Source organism: Ammospiza nelsoni, chromosome 1, assembly GCF_027579445.1.
Source record: "Ammospiza nelsoni isolate bAmmNel1 chromosome 1, bAmmNel1.pri, whole genome shotgun sequence".
Taxonomy (NCBI): domain Eukaryota; kingdom Metazoa; phylum Chordata; class Aves; order Passeriformes; family Passerellidae; genus Ammospiza; species Ammospiza nelsoni.
Window position 1 is genome coordinate 1,006,711 of NC_080633.1, and position 15,352 is coordinate 1,022,062.

At 52.9% G+C, this 15,352-nt stretch overlaps 1 protein-coding gene across 1 annotated transcript; it reads right to left on the reverse strand.

The window, feature by feature from the left end:
- Positions 1 to 612: 612 nt before the first annotated feature.
- On the reverse strand, positions 613 to 15,352 carry CDC25A (cell division cycle 25A). The gene is made up of 16 exons (XM_059492822.1): positions 15,135 to 15,352; positions 13,389 to 13,468; positions 10,853 to 10,907; positions 10,451 to 10,483; positions 10,283 to 10,319; positions 9,805 to 9,906; positions 8,984 to 9,082; positions 8,234 to 8,368; positions 7,481 to 7,555; positions 5,802 to 5,951; positions 5,448 to 5,540; positions 4,934 to 4,996; positions 4,726 to 4,824; positions 3,708 to 3,838; positions 3,300 to 3,411; positions 613 to 1,986 (listed from the first exon to the last, which is right to left on the reverse strand). Exons 1-16 carry the CDS (start codon positions 15,284 to 15,286, stop codon positions 1,846 to 1,848), a joined length of 1,557 nt encoding a protein of 518 aa, XP_059348805.1. The 5' UTR covers positions 15,287 to 15,352; the 3' UTR covers positions 613 to 1,845.

Here is a 15,352-nt window from a genome sequence, read left to right on the forward strand (position 1 = left end):
AACTTGGGGGTTTAGGACTTCATTCCCTGTGCCTACAGTTTTGAGTTTGGATCCTGTTTAGATCCCTCTCACACAGAACAAGGTGGGCAGGGACAGGGGGGGCTCCCCTGCGCCCCTCTGGGGTTTCAGCCATTCCCAGTCCCTGCACTGCTGGGACTCAGCCACGCCACCCACCCCAGAGCCTGAGCACCAGGAGGGTGGGAAGGGAGCAGAGCGAGGGAAGTGCAGCTGTGAACCAGGAGTGCTGCCATGGTTGTGCTGCAGCTGAGTGACCTTGGAAAGGAGCAGCATGAGCCAGGCCAGTGTCCATCTGCTCTTTCTGGCCAGGAGGAGTTCAACATTCCCATGGGGCAACAGCTGGATGGCAGAGTGGGACTGAGAGATCCTGCCCAGCCCTTGTGGTGCTGAGCTGGGGCTTCACCGCTGGGCTGGGCCACAGGGCAGTCTGGGGCACTCAGACCTTTCCTGACTCTCCAGCACCCCACATCCCCTTCCCAGAGTTCAGCCCTTCCCAAGGCAATGGGAGAAAATTGTAACCATCACCTCTCATTTAACATTTCATCATCTCCCCATTCAAGAGAGTCAGCTCTGAGGGAAAACAGCAAATTCCAATTTTTTTTTTAAACAAGAAGGAATTCCAAGTTTAATCCTCTTGGGAGCAAAAGGATTAACAGCAGGTTTTAAGAAATAGGTTTCAAAAAATAGCAAGTTAAAATTCCACATAAGGCACCCCCATTTCAGTATTTTTTGACATGGATACAACAGAGTGAACCAGGAAGTTCCCAGGCATGTGGAGCTTCCCAGGAACAGCAGTTTTCACCTGGAAGTTGGTGTGAGGAAGATGGATTTAGGAGTTGGGGCTGAAGTGACCCCAAAACCAGCAGCAAAGCAGTTTGGGACTGCAGAACTTCCTCAGCTGGGGGGGTCCAACACGGCTGAGGAAATTCTGCTTCCCCCATGGATAAATCCCACCTCCTGCCTTTCCTGGCAGATGGAGAGGTGCCCACAGCCACCCCCACGGAAGAGGTGTCAGAGTCAGAGCAGCTTCTGGGACCCCTCACAGCCAGGATCTGCTCTGGCAGCGTTTCAGGATAAAAACAACAACTCACAGGCTCAGAGGCAGCAGCGACACCACTGAGAATCCTGGGATCGCCCAACTGCTGGACCCCCTCAGCTCCCAAAACCTCTCCCTCCACCAAAACACCAACTCCTCCAGAAGCACCACAGACAGCCCATGAAATGAAACAGCCTGGAGCGAACGAGGTGAACGTGATGTTTATGAACAATAAGCAGTTTCCCTCAGAAGGGCTCCCAGGGCTTCCTGCAGTGCTGGCCCAGGTGGGAATCCTGAGCCATCGTGGGATATTTCCCATTTTCCTTCCCACAATGCTACACAGAACCAAAACTGCATTGAGAAAAACAATAACCCCCCACTCCCCCCCAGCAGGTCGCCCTGGAGCAGAAACAAGGTTTAAGTACAATCCAGATGATCCAACCGCAGCGGTATTGGCTTCATTTGACTGTATTTAAATAAAATTAAGCATTTAAAAAATTAACAGGCACTACAATTCCCTGGCAGTGCTGACACTGAGCCCAGCCCCACGAGGCTGTCCCCACCCTTCCTGGGCGATCTGGGGGTGTCACACAACACAAGAAGCCACAACATTTTCACCAAGCAACGTAACCAAAAGAATCCCAAGGCAGCTCCCAGCCGGAATCCGGCTCGCGGGGCCGAGGTCCAGGTGATCCCAGGGAGGAGACAGCCCAGGGGGTGGGAGCACGGGAACACGTGGCTGTCCCACTGCAGCCCCCAGGCTGGGCAGTCCTTGCAGGTCCCTGCAGCCCTCAGAGCTTCTTGAGCCGACTGTACATCTCCCTCTTGCTCTTCTCCCCGGCCCAGGTCCGGCTCTTGGTGCGGAACCTCTTCAGGTCCTCCTTGAAGTCCTTGTGGTGCATCGGGCGGTAGCTCTGGGGCTCGCAGAAGCTCTGGGGAAACAGGAGCTGGGGTCACCTCAGTGGCACCAGGGTGCTGATCCCAGCACCAGGAGCAAACAGGGACAGACCCCCCCTTCCAGGCAGGAGCTGCATGGCAGACACACAGAGCCCAGGGAGATTCAGGTTACAGCCACCAAAACAAGGGCTTTGTGTACAGGGCTCTCATCCCAAATTTCCTGGCACAGAACACACGGGCTGAGCTGGTTGACAGTTCACCTTGCAAGGCACAGACTGGGAGGATGTTCCTGCTCAGATGGTCAGAGCAGGGTGGCTGATCACGGCAAGGTCAGGTCGTGCATTTAGGGAACAATGATCACTGCGGGTCCCCTCTAGCCCTGAACATCCCACGATCCGTGTGCCTCGGGCCAGCTCCCGGCTCCCACCGAGCTGCCCTTGGCTGTCCCGTGCTGCCACCTTGAGGCCTCGGTGCCTCTCCTCAGGACAGCCCCAAGCCCACGGGGACACCCCAAACCCCGGGGCTCCCTCAGCCCAGCAGATCTCAGGGGGAGACAAATCCCGGGCAGCACTGGCTGCCATCAGCTGCAGGGCTGGGAGAGCCAGCATCCCTCAGGGAAGGAGCCGACAGCCCCATGGACAGGCCAAGCATCTCCCACCTCTCAGGGATGAGGAGCTGAGGCCTGTTTGTGTCACAGCACCAGGACAGAGCCCAGGAGCGCTGGGACCACGGAAATGCTGCAGGAGCCAAGGACGGGAGAAATGCCAGCCCCAAAGTGCTGGGAAGAGCTGGGGGGTGGGTTTTAGTTTCCTTGTCTCAATTAGAAGCTGCAAACTCCAAACTCAGGTTTTCAATGTTGTTCAGGTTTAGGATTGTACAAGATCTCAGGTTTCCATTTATTATCCAGCAATTACTGTCAAGCCTTGTCTTCCCCCCTGCTCTGAGCAGGCTGAAATCCTTTCTCTGAGTGACAGTTTGTTCTAAAGGGGCAGAAACCACTTCTATTTTACTTGAGACAAGTGGAAAAGCCCTTCAGCTATGGCAGGAAGACAGCTCCAAGACATGGAACAGGCTGAGCTGCTCTGGGACCAGCCCAATGAAAGAGAGAGAGGAGGAAAAGCCCCCCAGCCAAACCACTCTGCCCCAAGGAGAAGTTTGAGTAGGAAGAAATTAATATTATTTATCTGTGTGTGATAGAGACCATAGAAAGGCTTGGGTTGGAGGACTTAAAAGATTTTGTTCCACACTGTGCCATGGGCAGGGACACCTTCCACTGTCCCAGGCTGCTCCAAGCCCCTTCCCACCTGGCCTTGGACACTGCCAGGGATGAGAAATCCACGTTACCCACCTGGCACCTCGAGAAGAAATCCTTGTAGCCCCCCTTGAGCACATAGAGCTCTGGGTAGTGCAGGTTGGGGTACTCATTGCTCAGCCTGTCCTGCTCCCTCACAAACCGGCACCTGCAGGGGGAAAACCCCGTGTTAAATCCCACATTGACCCAGGAACTCCCAAAGCTGCACCCCAAACCCTCCAGGAGGAGCTGCCCATCAGGGAGAGCCTGAGCAGCCCCACAGCTCAGCAGCTTTTCCTTTCCCCTCTGAACGCTGCAGTGCTCCAGCCCAGAGCCAGCACGGCTCCTCACCCCCCAGGCTGTGCCAGCCCCTGCCAGAGGTGCCAACCACGCCGTGCCCAGCAAGGGGAGCCAGCCCAGCCCCTCCCAGTGCAGCGGGAGCCCTGCCCAGGGAGAGGAGCTCACATGCGCGGGCCCCGCTCCGAGGAGAACTCGCAGTGGAACACCACGATGACGCGCTTGTCCTCCGACGGCTGGATGGGCTTCTTCAGCAGGAAATTCTGCACCTCCTCCTCCATGTGCAGGTTTATGGCACCCTGCAGGGCACAGTGCAAGCACTGAGTGCAGGGGAACGGCCACAAACTCACCCCACTCCCTTGGGAACCAATGCCTCATCGGGGCTTGCTGGAGGAGCTCTGCAACCTTCTCCCAGCACAGCTCCAAACCCCACCAGGGCACCATGGACAGTCTGGAACCCTCTCCCAACACAGCTCTAATCGTCATCAGGGCACCATGGACAGTCTGGAACCTTCTCCCAGCACAGCTCCAAACCCCACCAGGGCACCATGGACAGTCCGGAGCGCTCCCCTAACACAGCTCCAAACCCCACCAGGACACCATGGACAGTCTGGAACTGGCTCTGTGTGATTCCTCAGCCAGGAATTCCTTCCCAATCTCCCATCCATCCCTGCCCTTAGGCAGTGGGAGCCATTCTCTGTGTCCTGTCCCTCCATGCCTTGTCCCCAGTCCCTCTGCAGCTCTGCTGGAGCCCCTCCAGGCCCTGAGAGGAGCTCAAACACCACAAGGTGTCTGGGTGACCTGTTCCTGGTTATGTTTTACACAGCCATTTTTCCTTTGAGTCTGTCACTGAAATTAAGTTTAGCACTCCAATTTTAGCCTCCTGAGATATGAGGATGCTGGACACTGAGTGCCACATCCTCCTCAGGAACCTCTGTCACCCTGAGGGCCACTGCTCCTCTGCTTACAGAGAGCAGAATGTCCCCTCTTCTGAGGGAACAGCTCCTTTGTGACCCACGTGTGGGCTCAGGGTCCAAACCCAGGCAGTGGGGGAGCATGACAGGATCCCAGAGGGCCCCTCAGGAATAACATCTCCACAGGGCCTTGGATAAAAATCAGCCCCACGGGGATCCCAGGGACCCCAGGCTGCAGCTTCACCTGCCCTGCTCTTATGGGGCCAACATACCTTGATGTGCCCCCCTTCATACTCATAGGGGTATCTACAGTCAATTATCACACACTGCTTGATGAAGCTCTCAAACTTCCCAGTCAGCACAGACACAATCTGAGAAAAAAGAGCACAAAAAAAAACAGAGTTCAGTTGTTTCAAGTCATTTTTGTGTTGTTCCCCAGCCCCCACTAAAGAATTTTTCTGGCTCCCTTGGAGCACTCACCATTTCGGAGTCGATGTATTTTAAATCTTGATGTTTCCCATCGACAGTGTCAAATAAATAACTCTGGAAGAGACAGGATTGAAAAAATTCCAGCTGTGAGTCATGTGGTGACAGCACAGCATCCAGCAGTTCACTCTCTGACAGACACCCTGCTGGCCAGAGCCTCTGCAGGAGTTAAAGCTCCTAAGAATGCTAAAACCAGGCACAGAATTTCGGTTTTGGCTCCTACACTAGGATTTCATAGGGCTTTAACCACAAATGGATCAGTTTGTGTCCAGCCTGGGCCACCCCCTTTCTCACCAGCAGCCTCTCCTGGCTGTCTGAATACCAAGGAATTGTTAAGGTTGGAAAATACCTCCAAGACCAAGTCCAAAGAAGCAAGGCAGGTTTATGAGGGAACAGAAGAGCCTCTCTAAAGGGAAGTGTTTTTCTGGGCTGGTTTGAGACATCCCCACCAAGAGAGGCCCTTAAAACACTCCATTCAAACACTTGGCCATGGAATCTCTGGAATTACCTTGGAGAAGTCCCCGATAAGGTCCCTCTGGTCACTGTCCAAAATGCTCTCAATCTCTGCTGTGGAGGGCTGGGTCCTCACCAGCTTCAGGCTCTGCAGGACACAGGTCAGAGATCCTTGAGGACACACACATCCCGTTCCCTGCTTCCCACAGCTGACAGCTTGGAGTGCACTGCCAAGCCCTGAACTGCCCCCTCAGCTTCCCTGCTCAGGGCAGAGCTCAGGCTCAGCACTGTGGAATTGCTGCCCCAAAATCCACCTGGAAAAGCTCCCACCAACCTTCACAAACCAGACCCCAGCTCTGCATGTCCCCTCCTCAATTCTGTGTCACAAACTGGATGCTGAGCCACCAACCGTGGAGTCCTCAGAAGTTCCTGGCAGGCTTTTCCTCTTCTTGCTTTTCCCTGGGGAATTCTCCTCCTGGGACCTCTCCATCCTCTTCTGGGTGGCTCTTCCTGCAATGCTTGACATGGATGAAGAGCCAAACAGCCGGCACCGCTTGGCCTGCGAGGGAGGAGAGGAGTTGAGTTGTCCAGCAAAGGTTTATAAAAGAAAATAAACACAACTCAGGCTTTCAGATTATTCCAATCTTGGCCTCATTTAAGGCACCACCACTGCAGAGCAACAGGGGGCTGTTAATCTGAATTATCCAGGCTTTGCATTTCCAGTAACACTTGTTACTGGGGGAGCTTGGGGCAGCATAAGCAAGATAAAGAGCCAGCAAAATGCTCTACATCAATTAGCAGCCAATTTATCAGCAGATTAAAGAGCTTTCTGCTGGAGCTCCTTTCCCAGTCTGTTATCAAAGCATCAGGTTACAGCATTCCAGGTGAGTCCCTGCAGAGTGAATTCCACATACGCCAAGATTCTGATAAGGGAAGTCAAGACCTTCTCACATTTATGAAGTGCAAGAAGAAATTCTATTCCTATAAACACCAATTGTTCCACACTGCCAGAGTCTGCCAGGTGAACAGCCCCAAGGGAATCGTTCAGGGGGTTATGCCAGGGCTTGTGCTCTCAGGGATGCAGGGGTGACAGTCCCTGTCCCTTGTGGCACACTCACCCTGCTCTCAGGGATGCAGGGGACAGGGGGTGACAGTCCCTGTTCCTTGTGGGACACTCACCCTGCTGTCTGCTCTCAGGGGTGCAGGGGGTGACAGTCCCTGTTCCTTGTGGGACACTCACCCTGCTCTCAGGGATGCAGGGGACAGGGGGTGACAGTCCCTGTTCCTTGTGGGGACTCACCCTGCTCTCAGGGATGCAGGGGACAGGGGGTGACAGTCCCTGTCCCTTGTGGGACACTCACCCTGCTGTCTGCTCTCAGGGGTGCAGGGGACAGGGGGTGACAGTCCCTGTCCCTTGTGGGACACTCACCCTGTCTGCTCTCAGGGGTGCAGGGGTGACAGTCCCTGTCCCTTGTGGGGACTCACCCTGCTGTCTGCTCTCAGGGGTGCAGGGGTGACAGTCCCTGTCCCCTGTGGGACACTCACCCTGCTGTCTGCTCTCAGGGGTGCAGGGGTGACAGTCCCTGTCCCCTGTGGGACACTCACCCTGCTGTCTGCTCTCAGGGGTGCAGGGGTGACAGTCCCTGTCCCCTGTGGGACACTCACCCTGCTGTCTGCTCTCAGGGATGCAGGGGGTGACAGTCCCTGTCCCTTGTGGGACACTCACCCTGCTGTCTGCTCTCAGGGGTGCAGGGGTGACAGTCCCTGTCCCCTGTGGGACACTCACCCTGCTGTCTGCTCTCAGGGATGCAGGGGGTGACAGTCCCTGTCCCTTGTGGGACACTCACCCTGCTGTCTGCTCTCAGGGATGCAGGGGGTGACAGTCCCTGTCCCTTGTGGGACACTCACCCTGCTGTCTGCTCTCAGGGGTGCAGGGGTGACAGTCCCTGTCCCCTGTGGGACACTCACCCTGCTGTCTGCTCTCAGGGGTGCAGGGGTGACAGTCCCTGTCCCCTGTGGGACACTCACCCTGCTGGCTGCTCTCAGGGGTGCAGGGGTGACAGTCCCTGTCCCTTGTGGCACACTCACCCTGCTGTCTGCTCTCCTCATGACCAGCGGCGCCGTCCAGAGGCTGGACACATCCGAGGGCATCTCCTCATCGTTCTGCAAGAGAGGGAAATCCTGCTCATCCCCACCACACACACACTGCAGGTACAGCTCCTGCCTGCCCCAGCTGCACAGCCCAGCTGGAGCCAGCTCCAGAGCAGCTGCAGGGATTTAACTCCATCCCCAGTGCAATTCTTCAGGAAATAATGGAACTGGGCAGAAACGTGTTGGACAAGGTGAGTTTATCAATTCACTGACTGATTAACAAAGATGAGCCTCCAGGGCTTTCAGCATTTCAAAGTCCCTTGGGTTTACAGTTTTGTATCTAAGTGGCTCAAAGCAATCACCACCTCTGACTTTTTCAGCAAGTTTCTAAAGAAAAATGCCAACTGCTCAAATAATTCTCTCAGTCCTCAAACTAAAAATAATTCACTTGTTCAGAGCCCAAGCAAATCCCACTGGCTGCACTGGGAAAGAGCAGTTATAAGATAAAGGCACCCCAGTGTGAGTTAGAAAAGATGATGAGAACTAATTAATCTCCTTGTGGGACACGTCCCTGCCCGTGTGAAGGGGATTGGAGCTGGATAAGCTTTAAGGTCCCTTCCAACCCAGAGCAGTCTGGGCCTCTGTGATTGCCAAAAACCCAGTCTGGGCACCCTGACTGCAGCCACAGCACACCAGACACATCAGGCAGAGCTGATTTGGGGATCTCCACCCCATCCCCTCTGCACACACCTTCAAGTCCTGGTCATCCAGCAGCTCCATGAAGCCATCATCATCCTCACTCTCCGAGGAGGGCAGGGAATGCTGCTGCAGGAAGGCTGCCCTGGAGCTCTCCTGTTCCCCAGAGGCTGTTTCCCCCACGGGCAGCTGAGGGGAGACAGAAGGAGTTTTAACAGCATTCCCTCTGCTCCCTGCAGGATGCTGCAGCCAAGGAGGGGCCACCAGGGCTCCCTGCACTCCAGGAACACCGTGGTCATCATCCCCAGCCCTGAGCTGCAGCACAGGCAGGGATCAGCAGGATTCTGGAAGGGCTGCTGGATCCAGGCAGCTGAGACAAGGCTTGGCCCCCCAGCTCTGGCTCTGTACAGTGGTTTTTCAGTTGCTTTTTTTAAACAACAGGGTATGAATAAGGTAAATTTTCTCCCTGGATGTCACATCTGGACACAAAACCCAGCTGCATTTACAGAGTTTGGTTTGTTGTTCCAAATGCATCTGCCTGAACATTCAGTATCAGCTTTACTGATCATTTCATTCCAAACCAATGTCCAGGCTCCCTTCACTTACTGAGCAGAACCCCAGCTCTGTCCTGACTCATCTTTCCCAGAACAATGTTTCAAATTTCTCATGAGCCAAAGGTGAGAAGAATTCTCTTATCTGGCAGGCAAAAAAACTTATTTATCTGACATCACCCCTTCAGAACCGTGATTTGGTTATTTTGATGGCAGAGAATTAGGTGAGAATTAGTTGAGAAGAACCAAGTACCTGGGCTGGAGATGAATTCTGCCTTGCTGCAGGAACACCCCTCCCATCACGGAAGCCACGAGAAGCTGGTTTGGTTGGCTTCTTGAACTCAAATGATTCCTGAAATAAAAAACAGCAAAATGATCATTTTACCAAAATTACAAACTGTGTTCAGCTGCTTGGATCCTTTTATCTTTTCCATTTTGTTAAACTGCCTGACATTTTGGACTCAAGCTCCCTGCTGCCAACAGAATAGTCTGAAGGTGAATGTTTTCAAATTAAAGTTGTTACAGCAGTGCTTCACCTAACACAATCCAGCGTTTATGCTCTTGGCATCACCTACAGGCTTCAGGGCTTCTCTATTCCTGTCAGCCAGTTCTCTGCAGAATAAATAAATCATTCTTGGAGGCACCAAGCACTGACACCTCACTGCCCACAGGATTCCCAGCAGCCAGGGCAGGCCCAGGACACTGAACCCCAGAGGAACCGGGGCTCCCCATGGCAGCAGTGGGGACAGCCAGGGGTGACCTCCCCAAACCCCTCCTGGAGGCAGCTCCTGCCCAGAGCAAGCAGGGGAACAGATTTTCCTCTGCCACAGCCAGAAAGGAGCCAGGGTCAGCGGCACCAAGGCAGAACTGGGCAAAGCCCTCCCCATTTTCATTAACCTGCCAACAGTTCTGATCAGAGCTGCAAGTTCCCTTCAGAAAAGCCGAGTTAAAGGTGGCTGTGCCTGAAGAACAGCCTGGCAGGGACCTGAATCCTCTCCCATCACATTCCCTGGGCAGGGATGTGCTAATCCAGCTGTCCCTCCCCTCCCACAGGCATCAGGAAACAGCACTCACATTTTCCTTATTTTCATCCTGATCCAAAGGCTGGAAAGCATCAGTGTCCAGAGAGTCAGAGTGGTTTCTCTTCAGAGCAGGGCTGGAGCCCAGCAGGCTTTGCTACAACACAGAAGGGACAGCTCAGGACTGTGCAGCAGTCCTTGCACAAGCACATTTCAAGCACTAAAGGGGTTAACAAAGGCTGGAAAGCCTCTGACTACAGATTTTGCCCACCCTGTGCAGGAATCCTCTGCTGACATCTTGGTACAGGGACCAAAATGCTTCAGTGCAGCAGAGATGGAGCCACACCACAGAAATTTCACACTAAATTAAGTGAGATTGGAAATGGGAATTTACAAACTGCAGTTCTGACATTAAGCACCCCAGCAGCTGGTGTTGAAGCCAGAAAATTAACAAGTATTCAACTAAATGCATTCAACCAAAACCATGCTAAAGCCTTTAACATGTATAAAACATCAATCCCACTCTCACTTACTGGCAGGGAATGGATTCTTCTGAAAGGTATTCGAAGGCTACAACAAAAAAGAACCAAAGTTATTTCAACATTTTGCTTTAAAAGGCAGGGACATGCATAGAAATCACCCCCCAGTTCCATAATCTAAAAGAGACACCGAGGAAGAATTTAAAATAGAATTATACTTACTTCAGCCTGCTGGCTTTGATCGCTTTCTCAAACCTAAAAGCAAAATATCACAGGTTGGACTTGAAGATCTTCGAGGTCTTTCCCAAATTAAATGTTGCTGTGGTTCTAAAGGCACAGACTTAAACCAAATGTTAAAAGGTGCAATTCAGCCAGCCCTTGGTGCAGCCCCAGGCTGCAGGTGGGTGCCAGTGCCATGTGGCTGGCACAACAGCCAGCTGAGAGGCAGCACTGCAGTGCCCTGGGCAGGGGCAGGGCCGAGCCCAGCATTCCAGCTCGGGAGCACAGGGAGAGGGGCAGCAGGGGAGCCCCAGGGCGCTGTGCCAGCAGAGGAAAGCCCTGCCCAGGCCTCACCAGCCCAGGGTGGTGGGTTAACCACACCAGGTTTCACACAGGGGCACTCACGTGTCCTCCATGGCATCGTGGGAGCTCGCAGGGCCAGGAGAATCCAGAGCCAAACCTGCACAGGAGACACACATTTCCCACTCATTTATAGCCAGGGATATCACAGATTTCCCACTGATCCATAGCCAGGGATATCACAGATTTCCCACTGATTTATAGCCAGGGATGTCACAGATTTCCCACTCATTTATACCCAGGGATGTCACAGATTTCCCACTCATTTATACCCAGGGATATCACAGATTTCCCACTCATTTATAGCCAGGGATATCAGGGATTTCCCACTCATTTATAGCCAGGGATGTCACAGATTTCCCACTCATTTATAGCCAGGGATGTCACAGATTTCCCACTCATTTATAGCCAGGGATGTCACAGATTTCCCACTCATTTATAGCCAGGGATGTCACAGATTTCCCACTCATTTATAGCCAGGGATATCACAGATTTCCCACTCATTTATAGCCAGGGATGTCACAGATTTCCCACTCATTTATAGCCAGGGATATCACAGATTTCCCACTCATTTATAGCCAGGGATGTCACAGATTTCCCACTCATTTATAGCCAGGGATATCAGGGATTTCCCACTCATTTATAGCCAGGGATATCACAGATTTCCCACTCATTTATAGCCAGGGATGTCACAGATTTCCCACTCATTTATAGCCAGGGATATCACAGATTTCCCACTCATTTATAGCCAGGGATGTCACAGATTTCCCACTCATTTATAGCCAGGGATATCAGGGATTTCCCACTCATTTATAGCCAGGGATATCACAGATTTCCCACTCATTTATAGCCAGGGATGTCACAGATTTCCCACTCATTTATACCCAGGGATATCACAGATTTCCCACTGATCCAGACCCAGGGATGTCACAGATTTCCTACTCATTTATAGCCAGGGATATCACAGATTTCCCACTGATTTATAGCCAGGGATGTCACAGATTTCTCACTCATTTATAGCCAGGGATGTCACAGATTTCTCACTCATTTATAGCCAGGGATATCACAGATTTCCCACTCATTTATAGCCAGGGATGTCACAGATTTCCCACTCATTTATAGCCAGGGATGTCACAGATTTCCCACTCATTTATAGCCAGGGATATCACACATTTCCCACTGATCCATACCCAGGGATATCACAGATTTCCCACTGATTTATAGCCAGGGATATCACAGATTTCTCACTCATTTATACCCAGGGATATCACAGATTTCTCACTCATTTATAGCCAGGGATGTCACAGATTTCCCACTAATCCATAGCCAGGGATATCACAGATTTCCCACTCATTTATACCCAGGGATAGCACAGATTTCCCCTTGATTCATACCCAGGGATGTCACACATTTCCCACTGATTTATACCCAGTGATATCACAGATTTCCCACTGATCCATAGCCAGGGATATCACAGATTTCCCACTGATCCATACCCAGGGACTATCACACACTGCTACACATTTCCACAGAAAGACCCAGGAAATTCATGTGCAAAGTCCCACCTGCACTGACCTCAGTGCAGAATAAAAAAAGAGTTACAGGCACTCCTCACCATGGGTTTGGCCGTGGATCATCAAGTGCCAGTGCTTGAGAATTTAAAAATGCCCCCAAGCCCTGCCTGGGCTGTCACATGGAACACAGTGCTGGCACTCAGCACTCTGTTTATTCTCTCACACACACCTTAATAAACAATTCAGTCCTTTAGGTTTTTTTTTTTAAGCCATGTTTTTAGTTATACCTGCAAAGAAATTTGGGGCTCATTCCCAAAAAATAAGAAGTCAAAAGATGTGAATGTCCTGGGATTAACAGGAAGCACTTCAGAAGCACAAAGCAAGCCCAGCTTTACAGCCCCAGAGCATTTCAGACACATCCAGAGTCACTCCAGCACGGACTCCTGAGGAGCCACAGAAAGTGAGGATTTAGCAAGGCTGGTTGCTCTGTCCTGCTCCATGGTCTGTGAGCTGTATTTGTGCTTTAGCACTTCACTGAGTTCTTTTTTAGGCTGAAAGTGCCCTCAAAATGGGGCATAAATCCAGGTGGAAACAGTGATTTCCCTCAGCTGCAGCAATGAAGCACCAGAGGGAATCTACAAGTTATGGGGTGAGAGCTTATTTCATTTTCACAGATAGAACAACTCGTGTGAAAAACAGGAAATCCTCCCAGGAAGTAGCAGAACTGAGGGGTTTCAGATCATCAGCCAGCTCTGGGTGACAGGAGAACACAGCACAGAGCCACTCACTGGCACAGTTTGGGTTTCAAGAGAGAAAAAAAAGGAGGACTTGTTTTCCCTCCCTACTGCTCGCAGTCTCCAGGACAATTATAGCAAAAAAAAAAAATTTAAATAAATTATATATATGTATATCCACAACCCAAGCCCTGAGCTGCAGAGGTTTCCTGGGGATTTTCCACCTGCCTCCCTCCTTCCAAGGGCCAGTTCTCTCTCCAAACCCCAGGTGCCACACAGAAGTGCATTGCTTCCCAATTCCTAATCAATGTCTGTTAATTGAGGCAGCCCCACCTGAGTCTGTGGACTCTGAAGAGGCTGATCTGTGCAATCCATTTTTGGTTCCCATGTCTTGGTCCAGGTTTTCACGCTGCCTGGAAAGGAAAGTTTGGGATTTGCTTTAAAAGCAAGAAACACAACACTGCAGCTAGGTACAGCACAGGTGGGCATCACCTGGACTCCTCCCAGAGCCCAGTTATCCTTCCTGGAACTGCAATCCTCTTTGGCAGCCACCCCTTCAATTCAAGAGAAAATTGCCAAATTTCTAATTCAAACCCATTTTGCTAGATAGTTACCTCCCAAATTTTGTTTTTTCTGCTAAACCTCAGTGCTGAGAGAGAAGAAAATCACATGGAGCCCCACATATATAAGGGAAAAGCTACTTGAGTGAGGCTCCAGCAAGTGGTTAATTAAAAAAAAAAAAAAAAAAAAAAAAAAAGAAAAAAAAAAGTAGCCAGGGCTCCAAATTCAAAGGGCTGAATAACTTCCAAGGGGGGCACTGCCCATGGTCTGCAGGAATCCCAGGAATCTGAAGGAAGGAAGGACCATAAAGCAGGTGGTGGCAGAAATGAGAATGACAGAAAATCAACAAATAAAACCCAGGAGGGTCATTGAGATCTGAGTGGGCCAGGACAAAACAGGAGCCCCACAAGGGAGGAGCTGTGGGAATAATGGGATTAGAGGAGTTCAGAGAGCAGCAAAATGGAGCAGCTGTGGCTGCAGTTTGGGGAACGGGAGCAGCTGCCAGCACAGGCTGCGGCACCTGGGCCACAGAGCAGAGAGCAGCGACGGGGCTGGGACGGACAGGGCAGCCAGGGGGACACGGGGGGGACACAAAGGGGTTCGGGGGACAGAGGGAAGGGCTCAGGAGGCAGGGGAAAGGTGTCCCAGAGCGGGGATCCATGCGGCATGAGGAGAGGACAGAGGGAAGCAAAGGCAAACGGGTGGGGGACACCAAGGGACACATGGAGGGAGGGCTACAACTGAGGCCTCGTGGGTGGCCGTGGGGAGAAGAAACAGCTCCGGGAGGCGCCGTTTTTGGGGGAAGGGCTGGGAGAAGGGGTGCTGCAGGCCTGGGCTGGAGGGAGAGCAGCAGCGTGAGCCCCCAGTGCCTCACTGCCGGGGGGAGAAGGGCACCGAGAGAGCCCCGAGGCCTCCCCGGGGGCTGGGGGAAAGGAGAAGGAGGGACCCACGAGGCCTCGCTGGGGTTTTTGGGGGGTGAGGGCAGAGGAGCACCCCGAGGCCTTCCTTGGGGAATGGGGGGGACAGGAGAGGAAATGAGAGCTCTCCTGAGGGCAGGCAGGGCCGAGGAGGGAGCAGAGACATTCCGGAGGGCCTGGGGAAGGGGGTGGTAAACTGGGGCTTTGGGGCTTCACAGGGGCATGGAGACATCCCAGGGGAGTTTGGGGTTGGTTTTTTTTTTTTTTTTTTTTTGAGGGGCGGGCGGGAATTCCAAAAGGCTTCGCTGCGCGGGAGGGAAGTACGGGGGTGGATGGGACGGAAGGAAAACGACTCCAGGCGGCCCTGGGGGGTTTCACATATGGGGGAGCCTCCCTAGGCCTCGCTTCGGGTCCGGGAGGGGGAACAAAACGCTCTGGACAGGGGACAAAGTGCCCGGGAGGGCTCGGGGGGATGGCGGAAAGGAGAAAGAAGCTCTCTTGGCGCAGGACGAAGAAGCGGGCGGTAAAGCCTCCAAATCTCACTTTTTGGGGGGATCAGGACAGCGGCGAGAAAAAGGAGAATGCCCGGGCCCCGACTCACCCGCGCCCCAGCTGCTCCATGGTGAGGCGGAGGTCCGAGACAGGCGAGAGCTCATCCTGAAAGAGCGCCTTGACCACGGCGGGCGAGGCGGGGGACGCCGGCGAGAGAAGCAGGAGGCGGCGGCGGTGGGAAGCGCTCGGGGTGGGATCCATCGGAGGGGGACCGGGAATCCAGCACAGCCGTCCCGTCCCTGCCGACAGCGCGGCCGCCGCAGCGTT